The sequence below is a fragment of the Neoarius graeffei genome, chromosome 20 (genome assembly GCF_027579695.1).
Source record: "Neoarius graeffei isolate fNeoGra1 chromosome 20, fNeoGra1.pri, whole genome shotgun sequence".
In the NCBI taxonomy this organism is placed as follows: Eukaryota; Metazoa; Chordata; class Actinopteri; order Siluriformes; family Ariidae; genus Neoarius; species Neoarius graeffei.
The window spans coordinates 38179351-38197653 of record NC_083588.1 but is presented as its reverse complement, the minus strand read 5'-3'; the positions used below and the strand labels follow the sequence as shown (position 1 = coordinate 38197653).

Here is an 18303-nt window from a genome sequence, read left to right as displayed (position 1 = left end):
TGTTTACAGACACGCTTTCAGCAGCTGCCATCCTAGTTGCTTTTTATATCCATCATCATGGCGGATGCTCCTGACGTAATACATTTTGATCACGTGGTTGCAAGTCATCTACTGATGTGCAGCAACAATTATTAACCTTCTCTGAGGTCATGGCTGCTGTCCTTTCTTCTTGGCATGATGCAGAGTGCTCCAGAACAACAAACTGCCTATCTACTTTTATACAGCTAGTCACACTTCTTGAAGATTAACCTTGTGCATTTCATTAGTAACACCTGACTGCTATTTTCCCCTCTGAATGACTGTGCAAGTAGGAAGCGTGTACTTATTTTTTCCAGCTGGTTAATAAGCGTTGGTTTACTTTTCAGGAAAATGCCTACATATTGATCTTTCTGGGTTTTTTTTTTTTTTTTTGGGGGGGGGGGGGTCATCTGTGCTACATCCACACGACAACGGCAACGAGATTTTTTTTAGCGGGTATATATATATATATATATATATATATATATATATATATATATATATATAGCGTCCACATGGGCAACGGATCAGTAAAATATCAGGTTCATATGGCAACGCAACGCTTGCTGAAAACGATGCAATACACATGCCACACCTCTACGTGCGCTGTAAGACGGTCCCATCGGAGACACCAGAACAATAGAAGTAGGACGCATGCGCATAAACCCCTTCTTCTAGTCATGTGGTTGTGACGTCATCGTAAACAAATCCGTTCTACTCATCCAGACGACTTCGCAACGGCGCCGTTGCCAGATTTTTCCACTCTGGAAACCATTCTCAAAAAATATCGTTTTGGGGCACCCAAAACGCCGGTGCCGTGTGGACGCCAGGCCGAAACGATAAATTTTATCGGATTCACCTGAATCCGTTGCCGTGTGGACAGGGCCTGAGGTTGTTTGTGTATGAACCCATCCATTATCTGTAGCCGCTTATCCTGTACACAGTCGCAGGCAAGCTGGAGCCTATCCCAGCTGACTATGGGTGAGAGGTGGGGTACCCCCTGGACAAGTCGCCAAGTCATTGCAGGGCTATTAGTTAGAACCTCCCAATTATTATTTAAGCACTCATAAAAACATAGAATTGAAGAAGGGTGTACTTTCTTTTCCCCATAATTCTAATATCACAATGTCTGCTTACTGTTTCATAATTTTGACTTAACTTCTCAAAAAGATATACGATTTATTATCTCAAAATCTGACATATGACAAGTCCTTGCAAACCTATCTAGAAGTGATCAATGTCTGAAGACGGGATCAGAGAGTTGAAGCTCTCTCTTATCTAATCACAAAAGTTTTTATAAGTTGTCATAACTTTATAAATTATTGGCATTTGGGAAACCCTAAAATTCGAGATAAATCACTATTTTTGGTAAATGGACATAGTTTGACATAAAATAATAAATCAAAAGTTTTTAGAGGAAAAGTTGGAATTTTTAGATAAGTTTGAAAAAAAAAAAAAAACACCTTGACTAATCAAAATCGCAAGATAATATGACTGAAATTTTAGATAGGTCAGAAATTTTAGATAAGTTAAAATGTTAAGATAATATGACAAAAATATTTTGTTATAAGTCAATACTGAGACCTGAGAAATTTGAGTTAATAAATTAATTTTGAGACAAGTCAAAACTGAGACATACTGCTGCTGCCCATAAATAAATAAATAAATAAATAAATAAATTACAACGCACGTACACGTTTCTTAGTTTGGTAATATCTGTAATAAAAAATTTTTTTAATATAACTTTGATATAATGTCCCTCTTTAGGTAACTTCTGGTCGTTAGTCTTTCAGGCGACTTCAGAGACCCTTCATCACCGAATCGAGCCAAATCCTCTGACTGCTGTTTTTGGCATTGCTCCAGATTTAGATCTGCCTAAAGCTCTGCTCAACTTTGTGGCTTTTGCCTCCTTACTAGCTCGACGAGCCATCTCACTTAAGTGGAAAGATCCAGCTCCTCCTTCTCATTCACACTGGCTCAGAGACATGATCTCCTGCATGAACTTAAAGATCACACTATCCGGGGATCAGAGAATAAATTCTACAGAATACGGCACCCCTTCTTAGTATTCTATGAAAAACCCACAACCAAATTTCTGAGTAGCTTCCCCCCCCCCTTTTTTACCATTTATACTGTATTCACTTATATTTCCTATGCACTGTTGTTGATTATGTATTTTTTTCTCTTTTCTTGCTCTGTCTATTCTCAATTTTGTCAATGGTTGCCTGTGTTTGCCCATGTTTGGGCATGAGACATGTTGTGACTCGGGTGGATGCTGTTTGGAAAAATAAAATTTACTTTCCTGTATGGTGACTGTATTATTCATGACTTGCTATCAATAAAAAGACCTTTGAAATTTTTTTTAAATTATATATATATATATATATATATATATATATATATATATATATATATATATATATATATATATATATATCTCTCAGTGTTTTCATCTGTTGGAAGAGGTTTCTATTGTTAATATTCATAGCGTTAATCATAATCATATTTTATATTCGATGTTTTTCAATATACCTAGTGCTCTATATCCTTGTCTTGTCATAGCATTACAACTTAAAACAATGGCATGAAAAGTAATAACATAGCAATCTGGTAGAGTTTTACCCAAATTCACCAGCCTCATTCCAGTGGAGGGTGAAATTGGTTGGGATCAAGGAGTTGCGTGATCCAGTCCAGTGGCAATGGATATCATGTGCATCACCAAATGGAATTAAGCAAATGGGAGGAGGATCTGCAAAAGATAGAAATGGTGAATGCTGTAAGGGACAGGTAGGTACCAATAATAGTGGAAGAAAAAGAGAAAAAAGTCCCACCCCACATAAAAGCTCAGTAATACTGCAAGGGTGTGCACATCACTGTCAAACAGGAAGTTCTGGTATGGGTGCAAATTGTATTCCTACCACAGTCTACATGTTCTCAGAACATCTGAAAGACTGTTACACCACTGAGCCATCTCTGATACCCTTTCAGCTCATTTCTGAGAACATCGACAGCATCAATATTTTTTTTAACTCATTACAGGATATAGATTCTGCTGACATGTTTTTATATCCCCCCTCTCTTTACAAGTCATTTGTTCTGTCCTCTATATCCTATGTGCATGAGCACATCCTTCTTTTCCTACTACATTTTTTATCTAACTATGCTTTGTGTAACATTGATAAGAATATTTTTTTTCCCTTCTGTCTAGCTACAGACCACGTGCACTCTGATAACCTGAAACAGCTGGAGTCAGTCTGGGTGTTCTATCCAAAGTTTTACAACAATCATGTATGAAAGTTAAATTATGCTAAAATTAAAGTTTAAAAGTTAAAAGAAAAAAAAAAGTTGATTAAATGTTATATTTTCTTTAGAAACCACAACAATGAAGCCCACACACCTTTTCTAATTGTCAATTCATAGGAGTAATTTAACTTGCAACGTTATGAAAAACAAACAAACACTAGAAAAGTTCCCAGTGGAATGCATGCTTCCGCCAGGCCATATATTATCAACATCAAAATCACTTGAACCTAGGATAATACTAAAGCTGTATGCCAAATTTAATCAAAACCTGTTCACTACTTTGAGTTATGCTGGGGACAAAAAAAAAAAATCCTGGATCCACATACATATCCAGATTTGCATCAACATCTACAGTGGTGCTTGAAAGTTTGTGAACCCTTTAGAATTTTCTGTATTTCTGCATAAATATGACCTGAAACATCAGATTTTCACACAAGTCCTAAAAGTAGATAAAGAGAACCCAGTTAAACAAATGAGACAAAAATATTACACTTGGTCATTTATTTATTGAGGAAAATGATCCAATATTACATACCTGTGAGTGGCAAAAGTATGTGAACCTTTGCTTTCAGTATCTGGTGTGACCCCCTTGTGCAGCAATAACTGCAACTAAACGTTTCCGATAACTGTTGATCAGTCCTGCACACCGGCTTGGAGGAATTTTAGCCGATTCCTCCGTACAGAACAGCTTCAACTCTGGGATGTTGGTGGGTTTCCTCACATGAACTGCTCGCTTCAGGTCCTTCCACAACATTTCCATTGGATTAAGGTCAGGACTTTGACTTGGCCATTCCAAAACATTAACTTTATTCTTCTTTAACCATTCTTTGGTAGAATGACTTGTGTGCTTACGGTCGTTGCCTTGCTGCATGACCCACCTTCTCTTGAGATTCAGTTCATGGACAGATGTCCTGACATTTTCCTTTAGAATTCGCTGGTATAATTCAGAATTCATAGTTCCAACAATGATGGCAAGCCGTCCTGGCCCAAATGCAGCAAAACAGGCCCAAACCATGATACTACCACCACCATGTTTCACACATGGGATAAGGTTCTTATGCTGGAATGCAGTGTTTTCCTTTCTCCAAACATAACGCTTCTCATTTAAACCAAAAAGTTCTATTTTGGTCTCATCCATCCACAAAATATTTTTCCAATAGCCTTCTGGCTTGTCCACGTGATCTTTAGCAAACTGCAGACAAGCAGCAATGTTCTTTTTGGAGAGCAGTGGCTTTCTCCTTGAAACCCTGCCATGCACACCATTGTTGTTCAGTGTTCTCCTGATGGTGGACTCATGAACATTAGCCAATGTGAGAGAGGCCTTCAGTTGCTTAGACGTTACCCTGGGGTCCTTTGTGACCTCACCGACTATTACACACCTTGCTCTTGGAGTGATCTTTTTGGGTCGACCACTCCTGGGGAGGGGAACAATGGTCTTGAATTTCCTCCATTTGTACAGGATCTGTCTGACTGCGGATTGGTGGAGTCCAAACTCTTTAGAGATGGTTTTGTAACCTTTTCCAGCCTGATGAGCATCAACAACGCTTTTTCTGAGGTCCTCAGAAATCTCCTTTGTTCGTGCCATGATACACTTCCACAAACAGGTGTTGTGAAGACCAGACTTTGATAGATCCCTGTTCTTTAAATAAAGCAGGGTGCCCACCCACACCTGATTGTCATCCCATTGATTGAAAACACCTGACTAATTTCACCTTCAGATTAAGTGCTAATCCTAGAGGTTCACATACTTTTGCCACTCACAGATATGTAATATTGGATCATTTTCCTCAATAAATAAATGACCAAGTATAATATTTGTCTCATTTGTTTAACTGGGTTCTCTATCTACTTTTAGGACTAGTGTGATAATCTGATGTTTTAGGTCATATTTATGCAGAAATATAGAAAACTCTAAAGGGTTCACAAACTTTCAAGCACGACTGTAATTGTTCCTTGGCCCACCTTTCTACAAATTTTCATCAAAATTTGTGTTCACTACTTTGAGTTATGTTGGAAACAGACAAACGGAGATGAAATCATAACATCCTCCTACACATTTAGTGGAGGTTTAAAAAAAAACCCAACACGTGTTTCTGCTAAAAGTGCTAGAATGAAACCCTAAGCTTATAGGCTCAAAGCAAACAATAATCAAACACTTGTACCACATCACTAATAAATTCTTAAATCTGTCTCGTCAGAAGGTGTTGGTTCATTTTCTATTACAGCAGCTCTGACGATAATGCATAATAGGACATAATTAAAATCACAGGTTTATATATTACTGGGCTTGCTCTAATACATTCAGCACACTCATTCTTAAAAGACGTGTAAGCCAGATGCTCATAATTTAAGGCTTACAGTAAACAGACTTTACAATAATATATAAATCAACAATATGGTGAAGCTTGCTGGAAGAAAAAAACAAATGTTTATAGCGACTATAACTTAAGTGATAACATTAATTTGTTTGGAATTTTAATGTTCATCTGCCAATGTTGGTAATTAAATCCCATTGTTGATCATTTTCCTAGAATAGCATGTCACAAAGTACAGCATACCATAATGGTTTTATTCTTTACACATTACAAATAACTGGTTGTTTTCTTTGCATTTTCTTTTGGCCACTGGCATATTCTGAAGTCTGTACTACTAGATGCTGCTGTCTGATAGTCTGTGTTGATCAGACATGACCAGAGATTTCTCTTCATCTCACCGGGATAAAAGAATGAATGAGAACCGAGAATTCAAATCAGTCATGCAGTGAAGTAGTAATATGAGTGCAGGGCCCAGCTTCACACTAGTAAATAAATCAGTGTGGAATCTTAGAGTAGCCAAATCAAATTGTTATTGCACCCTGCTAATTTAACCTCACATTCTAGTGTTGATTACACAGTCTCTGTTATACACTTCCTGTCCTCAGGGTCTCTGCACATTTCTGACCAGCAAAAATAATACTTTTTAAGACCATTTTAAGACCACTGAGTATAAAAAATAAGACCACTACCGCGGAACAAATACGTACAGTAAAAAAAAAAAAAAAAAAAAGCACACTCTAGGTTAAGTTCAAAGCATTTTTTTAATAAAAAATGTGCATCTTCAGTTTACAAAACAGAACATTAGCTGCCTTCTCGATATTTTAATAGTAGGGTACTGCTGTAAACAAACAGTGAGGAAACAAATTGATCTTCAGTTAACAAAACAGAACATTAACTGCTTTCTCAATATTTTAATAGTAGGGTACTGCCATGAACAAACAGTGAGGAAGCAAGGAAGTTTGACTACTGATCGAACTGCCTCTGGGGACTGTTGTTGCCCGACTAGCAGCATAGCGCATATGCTTTTCCCCTTTCGAGTGAGCGTCAAGGGCTTTACAGCCCATTGTTGTTAACTTGATGTCTTTCCGACATACCTTACATCTCGCTTCATATTCTGAAGTTGCTGTTGTTAGCCAACTTTTGTATTTTGGCTCCTCAAGCCACTTGTTACTAAACTTACACTTCCCCATCTCCGTTCATGTTCAAGTTCAACCACTTCTTCCTCGTCTGCTCTACTCTCAATGGTTCTACTACCAGTGTTGGGCACGTTACTTTCAAAAAGTAATTAGTTATAGTTACTAGTTACTTTTCCCAAAAAGTAACTGAGTTAGTAACGGAGTTACTTTGTCATAAAAGTAACTAATTACCAGAGAAAGTAATTATTCCGTTACATTTTGTTCCCCCTCAAAAAAAAATCAAATTCAATTAGTGTAATCATAATAAAAGTGAATGTTAAATGTGTTTAATGACTGAAATGGACACTTAACAGAACCAATTAGTAATGTTATCTACACTATATTAATATTTTTGTGGGACAATGTGAGATAAGACATCTATCAAATGTAATATATTTCTGTAGTTATTAAAATTGTTACTAATTACTGGCCACTGACGAGGACAAACGCTTTGTTCCTCGACATAATGTGCATTGCACGTAAACACTCTTGCCTTTTATTTCAAGTAATGAAAAGTCCTGGCTGTATTTCCAGTGTGAAAGCGCAGTGCTGGGCTGACCGCTCGCCATCGCTGGGTCTTCCGATTGAAAGAGCGCGCAGTAGTGCAGTAGGCGTGGCCTACCTACGTATGTTGTCCAAATCTACTCTGATTGGCTTACTGTGCCGTTGTCTCGTGTCTCCCCGCCCCACACCAAAGCAGAGTAAAGAAAGGCTGAACGAGCAGCGTGCCAGATGAGAACAGCTTTAATAAAGTAACGCATAGTATTTTATTGTAAGTAACGGGAACGGCGTTATAACGATGTAAAAAGTAATTAGTTAGATTACTCGTTACTAAAAAAAAGTAACGCCGTTAGTAACGCCGTTTATTTCTAACGCCGTTATTCCCATCACTGTCTACTACATGGATAAAAGAACACACTGCCCCCAGTGGCGTGGTTCCTGCGCTATTAGAACTAGTGCTAGACACACAACGGCTCTTGTGCTACTTGTTCAGCATCTTGATAACAAACGACGCTGGTTGAATAAATAACGTTAGCGTGGAAAAAAAATCCAGACATATGTTTTTTTTTTCATTTACCGTAGGCTACCCGGATGAAATTTAATACCTCCCATGTGAAATTTAATACCATAGCTCAAAAAATAGCGAAATATAATGCTTTTTAAGACCTTAAAAAACACATATTAAAAATAAGACTTTTTAAGACTTTTTAAGGATCCGCGGAGACCCTGGTCCTATCTTAGAGTATGATCACTGAAACATAGCCATCTACTAACACATGCTATTCTAGAGGCATTTGTGCTAATCACTTGCACACATATGGCACCAGTAAGATTTTATACAAGCCATATACTGTATAACATGCTAAAACTTACCTGTGTGCGCGCAAGCTGGATGTGACTAGTTTATTTTAAAAAAAAAAAGTCTGTATAGCCTGAAAATTTGTTTCAATAATTTGCTATAGGGCGGCACGGTGGTGTAGTGGTTAACACTGGCACCTCACAGCAAGAAGGTTCTGGGTTCGAGCCCAGTGGTTGACGGGGGCCTTTCTGTGTGGAGTTTGCATGTTCTCCCTGTGTCTGCGTGGGTTTCCTCCAAAGACATGCAGATTAGGCTAATTGGTGGCTCTAAATTGACCGTAGATGTGAATGTGAATGGTTGTCTGTGTCAGTCAGTGCGTTTACATGCACATCCAAATCGAGCTACTGTCGGTAATCGAGCTAAGGGTCCCAGAGAAATCCAATCCTACATGCACACAAGGAAATCGAGCTATTGTGTGAGGTACATTGTGCACCCGAGCCACAGGTGGCGCTACACGCCCCATCGTGTTTGTACACTTCCGGTTGTCGTCATGAAGAAGAGCTATTCAAGAGTATAAACAAAGTTATCAGTTCCGTGTTCACAAGAAGAACGACGACGAGGACAGCAACACAACATCGAGATTATGAATATATATTCATTCAACTCCTTAAGCTGAATGAGCATGAACTCTATCTCCTCATTGCTCCAGAAGTGCACGGTTCTACTACTGTTGTCATGCCGACCGAGGCTGTTGTGTTTCCCGCTTGTGGTCTCGTCACTCGTCACTTCCGGAAGGGGCAGTGCTGAAGTAAGTAGCGACTACGTAGCTCGATAGGGTTTACATGCACTAAGTAGCTCGGCTACAATCGCATAATCTAGGTCGCGTAGCTCGATTACGAGAAATTCAGTTTGGTTCGATTTCAGCCGAGCTAAGGTGTTTCCATGGCATTTCGAACTTCGATTTCAGTCGAGCTACGGCAGAAATTCGATTTTCTCTATGTGCATGTAAACACACTGTATGTGTCAGCCCTGCGATGACCTGGCGACTTGTCCAGGGTGTACCCCGCTTCTCGCCCGTAGTCAGCTGGGATAGGCTCCAGCTTGCCCGTGACCCTGTAGAACAGGATAAAGTGGCTAGAGATAATGGATGGATAATTTGCTATTGGGTGGCACGGTGGTGTAGCAGTTAACACTGTCGCCTCACAGCAAGAAGGTCCGGGTTCGAGCCCAGTGGTTGACGGGGGCCTTTCTGTGCGGAGTTTGCATGTTCTCCCTGTGTCCGCGTGGGTTTCCTCCGGGTGCTCCGGTTTCCCCCACAGTCCAAAGACATGCAGGTTAGGTTAACTGGTGACTCTAAATTGAGCGTAGGTGTGAATGTGAGTGTGAATGGTTGTCTGTGTCTATGTGTCAGCCCTGTGATGACCTGGCGACTTGTCCAGGGTGTACCCCGCCTTTCGCCCGTAGTCAGCTGGGATAGGCTCCAGCTTGCCCACGACCCTGCACAGGATAAGCGGCTACAGATGATGGATGGAATAATTTGCTATATTTTAATGCATGTCAAAAGCGACAGGAAGAACGGTGTAGGATTTCGTGAAGACTATGTACTAATCACTCCTGTGAGAGCAGCATGCTTTTACTTAGAGCTGTACAAAGTCAATATTATATCAATTATATCATCCTCATAGTAGATGCAAGTGTCTGAGTTCATCCAGCTCATTATAAAGACATCCTAAATATCCATAGTTCACAAATTCTAAAGATGTTGTTACTTAAACGTACACAATGTGAAAATGAATTCTGGCTGAAGTCTTTCAGTCGTTTTTAAACTATTATTGTCTTATCAACTGATGCATCTTTAGATTCCCACTGGTCGTAACTGTGACCAACACTTATATTTTCATAAATTTTTTTTATAGCAATTTATAAAAAGACGATCCGTGTACATAGATTGTGCCCTGGGGTCATTCAACCAGTAAAATTCATGTATGTAAACGGCTGGGAAAATGTATGAGCTGAAAATTTCTGATGCATCTCTACTGACCAAACAACCAATTCATGTCCTAGCTATTTGTGCTGTAAACAAGATTTAATATCATACCTGCAAACTCGTCAGAGAAAAAAAGGTGACAGTGTCCGGGGGGGGGTGCGGATAATGGTGACGCCGACGCCGAACTCAAGTAAGTGTTAAGAAATAAGAAAACAATAAAAGAACCAAAACACAAATTATATTATACTGAAAAACATTTATTTTTTCCTTCTCTAGCCTGGACAAGGGCTTCACAAACACTCTTACGCACGCAAACACCATGGAGGGAAACTGAAAAACACTATTTTTCAGTATGTTTTGCATGAATAATGAAAATGAATGAATACTGATGCACGAGTTTTAAAGATCATAGGATGAATCGCAGCTCCCTGTGCGTCTGTTTTGCAACAATGAGACTGTTGCGCAACATTTTATGTAATCTTGCAATGTTTTACTATCAGTGCGCGATTTATCAGCTTCAATTTGCCACGCTTTGTCACTAGTATATAAACTCTGTATAGTCAGCTGCTTCAGACCACCACTGACCATGGATGCTGCTGCACCAATACCTCCTCGCCGTCTGTTGGGATTGCTGAATGTCCGAGTACAACTCCAAGAACTCCAGCGAAGACGTTTGGGCGTGCTGGCATTACTTATCCGTCGTCGACTCTAACCTGACTCGTACGTGCACTCGTACCATGGATTCGTTAATTGCACGAGCGCCGCGCGTTCAATCGTCCAATTACCAGATGATTTGCGCCACCCTATCGCACTATCTTACAACACCTGCTTTCATTGTACAACAGTCGCAAGATATATTGCAAGATTTCATGCTTTTGCATTGCACAACGGTCGCTTTAGACGTGCAGGTTTTGCACGACTACTTTTTCATATGCGATTATTTCGGCAACAGTTAACGATCAATATGAAAATGTATCGGTCGCACGAATGTTTGGTCGCTTCTGATCGTGATCCAATTGTGAAACATGCTTTAGCAAACAAATCTGTTGTTTTAGCTCCAAAAAGGCTGACTTACCTTCAATTACCATCAGAGTTTCCACATTAGGTTCAGGGGTCTCTTAACAAGCGCGAACATAGATGGCAGTGTGTTTCAAGATCCTGAGGCAAAGGCTGAGATTCCGATTGGTCCAGAAAAAACGTCAATTATAAGAATTGTCCAATAATGGCCTATAACATGGCAGCAAGCCCACCCCCCCTCTCTTGACAGGCACGAGCTCAGTTGAGATTACGATCGGCCCAGATGCCCCCCCCCCCAAAAAAAAAACTCTCCGGTTCTACACGATTCACGTGAATGACCCAATTGACAATGAAAAAGGTGACTGTCGCCAAAAAGCGACAAGTTTGCAGGTATGTAATATATACCTGTGTAGTCAGGATAAATAGCCAGACAACACTTAAGCAACCGTAGTATTTACAGTAATTACACTGGCTTGTCATTATAGCAATTCTGCTTAAAAAACAATATATTGTGCACCTTCTTGACAGTTTGTGTCATAAACTTATTAGAACAGTGTCAATACTCACAGCCATTCTGAACCGTACAAGGCAAAGGTGTGTGTTCTGGACAGAGCAGGGTGCAGTCTGCGTTCTGCATTTCACGTGCATCTATAAGTGCGCTGAAGCTCACACTCGTGTGGCTGCACCCAGTCTGAGAGATGTGCGCTGCCGGTTTCTGAGGAAGCACGCGCAGGCGACACAAGTCACACTCCAGAATAGGTCCCTGAGGATCTGCTTGGCACTCGATAGTCACATTGTGGCCGATGGGTGAAACCTTACGCCACCAGCACTTGACAGTCACTCCAAGTGAAGCTGGATAAGCAGCAAATGATGGAAAGTGTAAAACATGAAATGAGATGAGAACCGCAATCTCTGCGATATACATAGTCATTCAGGAAATTCTGGTCTTGACAAGTCACATGATTACTTCATGATAAGATTTCAGCATTTCATTTACTACAATGATCTGGGATTGAATACTCGATCAACCTAACTTTTTAACCTAAATGTCTAACCTTTTAATCTTCTCTTTATTCTTGTAGAATAACATTTTCATGCATGAATCACGAGAGCGGCGGCTACAATTAATTATCGACAGTCCGTAATTAGACACCTTTTCAGATTTACCAATAAAAGAAATTTTTAAAGGTGAGTTTCAGTTACAACAGTTATTATTGGTTAATTAATCAACCAGAAGACCCCCCTCGCCCTTTGATAACACAGCTCGCTACCTGAGATGGAATTTTTCAGCACGATCAGCAAGTTGAGGAAAACCCGGACGTCATCATCGCAGGTAAACATGGTGGAAAGATCATGGACATGTTTTTACTTATCAAATTCACCGATATTTCATGATCTCCTTGTCGAAACCTACTTTGTTTCTTACGCTTTCATTTGACAGTCGCCATTTTGTCTCTAAACATGCATTTGAGAAGTCACGTGAAGTGTCGATAATAGTGATCACTTTCACTGGCGTCCACCATTATCGACACCCCGTGGAATTAAGTGAGATTTACAACTGTTACGTGTCGATCTTTGTGTAACATTGTTGAAGTAGATGAAGTACTTTAAAAATATAAAAGTGCTGTGATTTATAATAATTTCTGATCCATAACAGAATGGAATGTTTATAGAGTATCTGGAATCCGACTGCAATAAATAGAATTAGACCAGAATTAAATTCCTAGCATATAAAAAATTACATGTTTGAAACATTCCGATTTTTCTATTCCATTCGCAAAATATTTTTTTGCAGTTTGTTGGAAATATCTATCACATATTACAATATCAGTAAACAGTAGGGCTGCACAATATATCGAAAAAGTATCGATATCGCGATATTATAGTTTGCGATACACATACCGCAAAAATTACTTAAATTTCGATAAAAGGCACATTTTTCTGTGCCACCCAATCACATTTGAATGTCAACAAGCGCCGCGGGATAACTCCGCCCCCTAGTGCAAAACAAGTAAAAGCCTCGTGGTGATGGCGGAAGCGGTAGCAAGTGTGGTGAGACAAACTTGTGTGAGGAGGAACTGGTTTCCAAAAAAAAAAAGTACTTTTGGATTCAGGAGGGATGACGTACTGCAAACTCAGGTACTTTGCAAGACATGTACCTGTAAAACAGTGGTGGGGCGGCTCACTGGGACAAACACTGCTGTACAGCAGCATAAAAACATAAAACCGCGCCCTCTCTCTCTCACACACACACACACACACACACACACACACACACACACACACTACTGCTCGCTCACTCACACACACACACACACCACTGCTCTCTCACCCGCATGTGTTATTAACAGATTGTGTTTGAGTTTATGGTGAATCTGTGTCGCTCACCTTCATCTCCCGGGAGCCGCTGAAATTGCCATTTTGAATGCTTTATGTTAATGTAATGTAGTTTTCAGTTTTTTGTTCACTTCAACTTAAGACATTTTCTGCTGCGCTCACAAAAATTAAGAGATTTAAAGATGATTGATGGACACCATTGCAGGTGTAGCCATGTTTTTCCAATAAAAAATAATGTTGGAATGGAAGCGATGCATTGGGTGTTTTTTTTTTAAATGCTAGATACAGGGCAGAACAGCGAGTAGAGGTAAGAAAAACAGTATATATTTAATTATCGTGATACATATCGATATCGAGATATTCAGTCATGTTATCGAATATCGCATATTTTTCTGATATCGTGCAGCCCTAGTAAACAGCTTATATTTTTAGATATAAAAATCTAAAGTTTTGGTTCGAGGAATGACATGCAACCTTTGACCTGGATTTTCCTGTGGTTACATCAATTCCCTGTTGACATTTATTGGTAAACTACAAAATTAGAAATGAATACAAACAACAAATGATTAACAAAATGTGATCTATGAAAAGACTTAGAAAGTTAAACAAAAACATTTGACCGGTTAAACATCATCAGTTCATTTGTTTACAAACATTAGAATCACTTCCTCATTTACATAAGCAACAACGTCGATATATTTATCTCATCTCATTATCTGTAGCCGCTTTATCCTGTTCTACAGGGTCGCAGGCAAGCTGGAGTCTATCCCAGCTGACTACGGGCGAAAGGCGGGGTACACCCTGGACAAGTCGCCAGGTCATCACAGGGCTGACACATAGACACAGACAACCATTCACACTCACATTCACACCTACGGTCAATTTAGGCCCTGTCCACACGGCAACGGATTCAGGTGAATCCGATAAAATTGTTTATCGTTTCGGCCTGGCGTCCACACGGCACCGGCGTTTTGGGTGCCCCAAAACGAAATCTTTTGAGAACGGGTTCCAGAGTGGAAAGATCTGGCAACGGCGCCATTGCAAAGTCGTCTGATGAGTAGAATGGATTTGTTTACGATGACGTCACAACCACATGTGCTTCACGCTGGGTAGAAGTGTAACGAACTCGATGCGAGTTGTCAACAAATCCTATAAGTTGGTTCATGAAACACGCTTACAAAATATATTCACTGTGAATATTGTATAATGGTGCAAAGTGAGAGAGAGAGAGAGAGAGAGAGAGAGAGAGAGAATAGCCCTTAGGGCAGAGTCAATCCCGCCAGCAAAAATAGGGAAAAAAAAAGGAGCGATCTCACCTCTTCAGATGTTGGTTTAAGTCCTACAATACATTCCTCAAAAAGGGCGTAGAAGAACAAATTAATCCATCAACGTGTAGCATTCAATTTATTCCGGACCATTAAAGACGCCGCCTTCCGCGTAGAATCATACGTCATCCTCGCCGCCATATTGGATGGGTCAAAGCGGAGAATAAAGCTGCCTCATTCATGTGCTGCGTTTAACTGTACCAACAGGTTTACCGTCCAAACGAGATCACATGGGATTACCTTTCACAGGTGAGACTGGAAAAATACTTTTCATTGTATTTGGTCATTATAATGTAATTTTACGAACAGATTTTTCTGACTTTGTGGCTAATATGAAGTCTCGCGCATAATAGTTTATGCGCATGCGTCCTTACTTCTTCTATTGTTCTGGTGTATCCGAAGGGACTGTCTTACAGCGCCCCTAGAGGTGTGGCATGTGTACTGCATCGTTTTCAGCAAGCGTTGCGTTGCCATATGGACCTGATATTTTACTGATCCGTTGCCCATGTGGACGCGATATTTTTTTTAATAACATCTCATTGCCGTTGTCGTGTGGATGTAGCCTTTGAGTCACCAGTTAACCTAACCTGCATGTCTTTGGACTGTGGGGGAAACCGGAGCACCCGGAGGAAACCCATGCGGACACGGGGAGAACATGCAAACTCCGCACAGAAAGGCCCTTGCCGGCCACGGGGCTCGAACCCGGACCTTCTTGCTGTGAGACGACAGCGCTAACCAATACACCACTGTGCCGCCCATATAAGAATATGTAAAACTAATTTTAAATTAAAACTATGTATTGTTAACTTAATACCACATACCGATTTTTTTTTAAATAAATAATTACCTGGATGTCGACAACTATGGACAACGGTGTCGACAACTGTGGACAACGGTGTTGAAACATTATCAGTTCATTTGTTTACAAACAGAATCACTTCCTCATTTACATAAGCAACATCTCATCTCATTATCTCTCGCCGCTTTATCCTGTTCTACAGGGTCACAACGTCGATATATTTATATAAAAGATATTTTGTACTAAATATAAGAATATGTAAAACTAATTTTAAATTAAAACCATGTATTGTTAATACCACATACTGATTTTTTTTTTTTAAATAATCATCTGGATGTCGATAATTGCGGACAAAGGTGTCGATAATTGTGGACAATCACGTGACAACCCTGGACAACGGTGTCACGTGATCTGGTACGCTAAATAATCAGGAATCAACTCTTTTTTTTCAGTAGAAGTTTGAGCAGTTAACAATAAATTGTGCATGAATAAAAGTCTTTTCTGCCTTTGCAATGGCCAAAGGTTCATTAAAAAGTGTCGATAATTGTAGCTGTCGCTCATTCAGTATCCCTTATGTGCAGCCTGTTATTACACTGTGCAGTCCATTATAGTGCAAAAACTGACTGTTTATTCCTAAACTTTTTGAACTGTGGTTTAAAAAAAAAAAAACTTGAAATAAATCTATTCCTGTTTAATTGGGTTTTAGATTAAAAAATTATAAAGACAGGCATAACCTTAAACCAATTTAATGTGACTAAGTCACAAATGATAATTAATAACTAATTAATAGTCACGTTACTAAATAATTATAACACACCTTGATGTCCATCCACTGTAGTAAAGTAAAGAAACATTAGGAATATCTGGAGCACATTTTTATAGCCTAAATACTGACAACTTTTAAGTATAACGTAACCTGGGAAATACCCGTGTGTCTCTCTCTCGCATTAACACAAGTTCCTTACAGTAATCCTCAACTATTTCAGCATGTTAAAACCCCTGGGAGTGACTCACCGTGAGGAAGGAGCCAGGAGATGTGCAGAGTAAGGAGTGGGACAATCAGGAGGCGAGTCTGCCATGCTGCCATCATCACTCACTGCAGGACAGCGGCATCATACTGACTCTCTTCCTCCTGAGCTCTCACACACACCCCAACCTCACCGGCTACACACCCCAACCTCACCGGCTACAACACACACACACACACACACACACCAACCTCACCGGCTACAACACACACACACACCAACCTCACCGGCTACACCACACACACACCAACCTCACCGGCTACACACCCCAACCTCACCGGCTACAACACACACACACACACACACACACCAACCTCACCGGCTACAACACACACACACCAACCTCACCGGCTACACACACCAACCTCACCGGCTACACACCCCAACCTCACCGGCTACACACCCCAACCTCACCGGCTACACACCCCAACCTCACCGGCTACACACCCCAACCTCACCGGCTACACACCCCAACCTCACCGGCTACAACACACACACACACACACACACACACCCCAACCTCACCGGCTACACACCCCAACCTCACCGGCTACACACCCCAACCTCACCGGCTACACACCCCAACCTCACCGGCTACACACCCCAACCTCACCGGCTACAACACACACACACACACACCCCAACAACACACACACACACACACCCCAACAACACACACACACACACACACACACCCCAACCTCACCGGCTACAACACACACACACACACCCCAACAACACACACACACACCCCAACCTCACCGGCTACACACACCAACCTCACCGGCTACAACACACACACACACCCCAACAACACACACACACACACACACACCCCAACCTCACCGGCTACACACCCCAACCTCACCGGCTACACACACACACACACACACACCAACCTCACCGACTACAACACACACACCAACCTCACTGGCTGCTGCTGCTGCTACAACACACACACACCAACCTCACCGGCTGCTACAACACACACACACACACACACACCAACCTCACCGGCTGCTACAACACACACACACACACACACCAACCTCACCGGCTGCTACAACACACACCAACCTCACCGGCTGCTGCTGCTACTACAGCACACACACACACACACACACACACACACCAACCTCACCGGCTGCTACAACACACACACACACACACCAACACTACTCACTAATTCTGTTGGAAATTACATTTCACGCGTCTTATTGTAGCCGCAGTAAACCGCTGCCAAATGGAAAACAAACAAACCCCAACTTCCTGATAACCGACCCGCACTCACTAACACCAAACCCCACGCGCCCAGCGCGAGCTCCTTTTCAGGAATGCGCGTTATTGCGCGCTTACTTCCGCCAGTACCATGTGCATTTCCGGGGTATGCCCGCTCGCATTGTTTGAATTATATGCAGCAATTTCGACAATTATATATTTTTCGTCGTTTTAAAAACTGTTTTTATCCACTTTTTCACCACGTACAGTGAAAAACATTGAGCCAAAATAAAAGTACTGTTTTAAAGATTACATGCAGGATGTGAAACCCCCCTCCGACCGAACCAAGTTCTCCGTCCCAGAGAGCGGCTGAGCTTTCCGGCAGCGACCCGCCTCGTGCTGTTACTGAAACCGGGAGGTTATGCGTTCGCGACCTGCCCTGCCCTGCCGCAACTCCTACACAGACATGTGTTCGATCTTA

General features: G+C 41.0%; 1 protein-coding gene across 7 annotated transcripts in view; it reads right to left on the bottom strand.

The window, feature by feature from the left end:
* il12rb2l (interleukin 12 receptor, beta 2a, like) overlaps positions 1 to 18011 on the bottom strand; it is a 65160-nt gene extending 47149 nt beyond the window's left edge. The window contains exons 1-4 of one of the 7 annotated variants that reach the window (XM_060901648.1): positions 16948 to 18011; positions 16591 to 16754; positions 11683 to 11967; positions 2641 to 2767 (exon numbers count right to left, since the gene is read on the bottom strand). In XM_060901648.1, the coding sequence (XP_060757631.1) occupies positions 2641 to 2767; positions 11683 to 11967; positions 16591 to 16666 (488 nt within the window). In that variant the 5' untranslated portion in view covers positions 16667 to 16754; positions 16948 to 18011. Of the gene's footprint in view, positions 1 to 2640; positions 2768 to 11682; positions 11968 to 16590 lie in introns of all 7 variants that reach the window. The other 6 variants (XM_060901649.1, XM_060901652.1, XM_060901651.1 and 3 more) reach the window with 6 other exon arrangements.
* Positions 18012 to 18303: the final 292 nt, after the last annotated feature.